This window comes from Tupaia chinensis, unplaced genomic scaffold (assembly GCF_000334495.1).
Source record: "Tupaia chinensis unplaced genomic scaffold, TupChi_1.0 Scaffold000402_1, whole genome shotgun sequence".
Classification (NCBI taxonomy): domain Eukaryota; kingdom Metazoa; phylum Chordata; class Mammalia; order Scandentia; family Tupaiidae; genus Tupaia; species Tupaia belangeri.
Genome location: NW_006159904.1, coordinates 3,092,199 through 3,096,450, shown reverse-complemented (window position 1 = coordinate 3,096,450; position 4,252 = coordinate 3,092,199). Strand labels below are relative to the sequence as shown.

Below are 4,252 nucleotides of genomic sequence, written 5' to 3'. Positions count from 1 at the left end.
ATGAATTGGATTACATTCCACCATCTCATAAAGACGGCTCTCCTTGCCCGAAAGGTAATCGTGGTGAATAAATCACACGAGGTGCATAGAAGTGTTTTGTAAACTATGGGTGATGTAGAAAATCAAGCTGACACTTTAGAGGAAGCAGTGCAACCAGAGGTCCTGTTCTTTCGAATTTTTCTCTATGAACAACAGCAGTTGGAACTCATGAAAGAAATCCTTTTGTTTATGTGATCAGGCTTCCTTCACCAGGGTAACTACTCCTTAGGGTGTTCACTGAAGAGAAGGAACTTCTCTCACTCTCACAGTCTTGCTCCTCTCCTCTCCCAAGCAGGCTGGGTTGCTGTCTGGAGTCGAGACCTGACTCCAAACACAGGACGATTTGCGAAGCATAAGAGTATCCCAAGAATGAGATGGATTCACCTGAGAAACAGGATAAAGAGAATTTAGTGGGTGAGTTCTTCTTCTCTGCAAAGTAGGTGTTGTAGTGTTACAAGGAGTTCTGGAGTAAGAGGATCCTTACTGAGATTGGCTTCCATTTCATGTAGAACCCAAGATTTGGGATTCGTTGCATACTGTTTTTATTTGCTTCTTGAACAGTCTATAACTTGCTTTTTTTTTCCCTTCAGTTTTAGATTAGCATTTATATTTATCTTTGCATTCATTGTTTTAACATTAGTTAGAAAAGGCATTCTGAAGAGGCTGACTTTTCTCCATCTTTTTTATCTGATGATGCTATGGTTAAAAAGAAAAGTCGATTCAAGCTGCATCATGTTTAATACACGGAGAGAAGTTGAGAAAAATAAAACAGTTCGTGTGTACCAACTACTGCTCTTAATCCTAATGGCAATTGTGTATTACAAAGCATCTTGCTCGCATTCTATTTTTAAATCATATGATAATTTGAGTAGATCCTCTTATAAGTTTATAAATATAAAAACTGAGTCTTGGAGAGTTTAACACCATGTGGAAGGTACAGAAAATAAAGATGGCGATGTTTGCGTGCGTATGCGTGCACGCATGCCCATGCGACCTAACCCGTGTTCTCTATCTCATGTTGTCAAAGTAGTCATGGTACAAGTGAGAAGGAGAGGACACGTTTGGCGTTATTCACTTGAAAAAGAAATGTACCAATTAAGGTAGTGTGACCTGAATTAGAAAATAAACTTTTCTCTTGTAGTTGTCATAGCAACACTTTATGCTGGAGGCAGCAAATATCATTTGGAAATTACAGTAGATGGTCTCTTCAAGAGTACCCTTCCTTACCCTTTGAAACAAAAAGCTTAGTGCATATGTTAGTTTCTGTTTTAGCAGTGGACATCAGCTGGGTAGATGTCGTGACTTAGAAGCTGTGTCAGTGGTGAGACGGTTGGAAGTGGTCATGAGGTATCTTGTTTTTAATTTTACTTTTTATTTTACTTCATTTATTTTGTAAAGAATTATTTTATTTTACTTTATTTATTTTAATTTGACCAGAGAGGGACACAGAGAGAGAGAAAGTGAAAAAGCAAGCTGCCAGGTCTGGGAAAAGAAGCAGTCAGTCATGTAGGAGTCCAGTGCCCTTAATCCCCACGCCACCTGCCAGCCCCTATTGTTTAAAATTAGTTAATTAATTTATTTTTTAGAGATTTTTGCACTAGGGCACATGAACTCACCAGAGAAACAGAACGAGAGAGACAGAAAGTGAGAAATCACCCCCCGGGGGGGATGGCCACAAACAATCTCTTCTCCTCCATTCTTCTCTCAGGATTTTTGGTACACATGCACATGAGTCTGACATGAGTTTTAAGCTGCAGCTTTGAACTGCTGTCTACTACGTGGGAGTCTAGAAACACAATCATTATGCCATTTGCTGATCCCTACTTTTTATTTTTTTTTTTAATATAATGAACAACTCATTATTAAAGAAGAGAGCTCTGGCTACTTTACAACTTCAAATTTTATATACTTTCAGAGTTCTTTCTTGTACTTTTGGCATTTTTCTTTTTCTTTCCAGTGTGTGTGTGTGTGTGTATGTGCACACGCTCATCAGAGAGAGACAGAGAGGAGAAGGGGAAGCATCTCCCATGGGGAAGGTCATGCAGAAATCCCCTTTCCTCCATCTCACCAGCCAGTTGGGGTTTGAGACACTCACACACGTTTCTCAAGCCCCTGGAGCTGGTGTTAGGATGATGATGGACTGTGTGGGGTCTGATTTCCTTAACCACTAGGCTTTGGGGCCAGCCTGCTTTTGGCAGTTTTTGATAAATGCAATACTAATCACTCTCAGAGTTGTGGAATAAGTTTGCCCTTTATCCTCCTCCAACTTGGATAAATTAATAAGACCCGAGTTCTTTAAGCAGTACAAAAATTGCCATTCAGAAATGGGGAGGGAATGAAATGAATAACTGAGTCCATATCATCACCTCCAGCAGGAGTCTGACAGCTGTGTGCTGATGGCATGTACCAGCTTTCAAAGGCCACTTGTGTTCATCTAATCCTACCCGAAGTTCATGGCATCACAAGAGTAGATCAGAATCACTTTGATGGGTGGGTACTTATACCATGGCAAGGCTATAAATTAGGGGTTTGTCTTCCAGAGAACCAGGTATTAAACATTTGCTAGCATACCACTACTTACTAGTTTTTTATAATATCTTTTTTTTTTTGAGAGATTTTCGCTATAGGGCACGTGCGCTCGCCAGACAGAGAGAGACATAGAGACAGAAAGCAAGAAATCACCCCCCGGGGGGATGGTCACGCCGCAATCCTTTCTCCTTCATTCTCCTCTTGGGATCTTGGGCACGCACACACACGCACCTGGCGTGAGTTTTAAGCCACTGGGTCCAGGATGTGAACCGCGGTCGACTACGTGGGAGTCCAGCAACATAGCCATTACGCCAACTGCAGGTTCCCTATAATATTTTTTTTATTCTTCCTTTTTAAAAGTTAAAATAGGAACCAGCGGGTGGCGTAGTGGTTAAGATACTGGATTCCCACATGGCCAGCTTGATGCTCACGCCAGGCACATCTGCGTGCATGCCCAAAATGCTGAAAGGAGAATGGAGGAGAAGGAATTGCTGTGTGGCTGTCTCTCCTAGGGGGTGATTTCTCACCTTTTCTCTCTCTCTGTCTCATTCTGTTTCTCTGGCAAGCACATGAGCACTATAGTAAAAAAAAAAAAAAAAAAAAAAAAAAAAAAAAAAAAAGGTGAAAGAAATGGGACAAGCAGGTGGCATAGTGGTTGAGGATCTGCACTCCCACATGGCTGATCATGGTTCGAGTCTTGAACCCAGCAGCTTGAAAATCACACCAGGCATATGTGTGTGTGCACCCAAAAATTCTGAGAGGAGAATGGAGGAGAAGGAATTGTGGCATATTTCCCCTGGGAGATGATTTCTCATTTTTTTTTCTCTCTGTCTCTGTCTCTCGCTGGTGAACACATGCACCCTATGGCAAAAACATAAAAAAAAAAAAAGGTTAAAATAAAGTTAATTGGAATGTTATCTTATAAATCTTTGATATTCTTCTGAACAACAATATGCAAAAGAGTATTCCTAGGGAGCTTGTTCAAACTCAGATTTCTGGTCCCTATCCCCAAAAGTTCTGTCTTGCTCTGGTTTGAGATTTTTCATTGGAACAACCAAAGTGAGGCTTGTAAAGCTGCCAGACTGAGAAACAATTTGAGTAGCCCTTTATTTCTTTTCAGCAATTCTGCACCTTCCTGAAAAGAGTTCCTTGACGCAAGATGTGTGCATATTTTAGAGAAAAAGGCAAGAGGCAAGATGAATGATAGGTGATGCAAGGATTATGTTTACCCCTGGGTTTTCCTTTAGAATTTCTATGTGATGCTCGAAGTCTTTGATTCTCTAGAGAAAGGACCAGGACACTGCTACAGTCCTAGTTCACTAACTATCTTCACAGAGCTGGAGGTGAGTAGAAAAGGAATTGTTGACACTCACCCCCTCGTCCAGGAAAGGTGATAATTTTCACTCTGCACACCTTTTCATTTTCTCCTGGGAAGCTTTTGGCCTTTCCTACTAAAGACACAAAGAACTTTAATTATATTTAAAATTTACTTTAAAAAAATTTACTAGAGGGCATGTGTGGTTGCCAGAGAGAAGCAGAGAGAGAGAGAGGTAGAAAGAGAAAGCACTCCTCATGGGACACGGTTATGCCACAACCTCTTCTCTATTTTCCCTCTTTTTGGGATATTAGGCACATACACACACCTGGTGTGTGTGTGTGTGTTTTTTTTTTTTTTTTTTTTTTG

General features: G+C 40.7%; 1 protein-coding gene across 1 annotated transcript in view; it reads left to right on the top strand.

The window, feature by feature from the left end:
* STOML3 (stomatin like 3) overlaps positions 1 to 4,252 on the top strand; it is a 32,459-nt gene continuing 28,207 nt past the window's right edge. Inside the window, exons 1-2 of the mRNA XM_006154237.2 lie at positions 1 to 54; positions 3,816 to 3,911. Of these exons, the coding sequence (XP_006154299.1) occupies positions 1 to 54; positions 3,816 to 3,911 (150 nt within the window). The remainder of the gene's footprint in view (positions 55 to 3,815; positions 3,912 to 4,252) is intronic.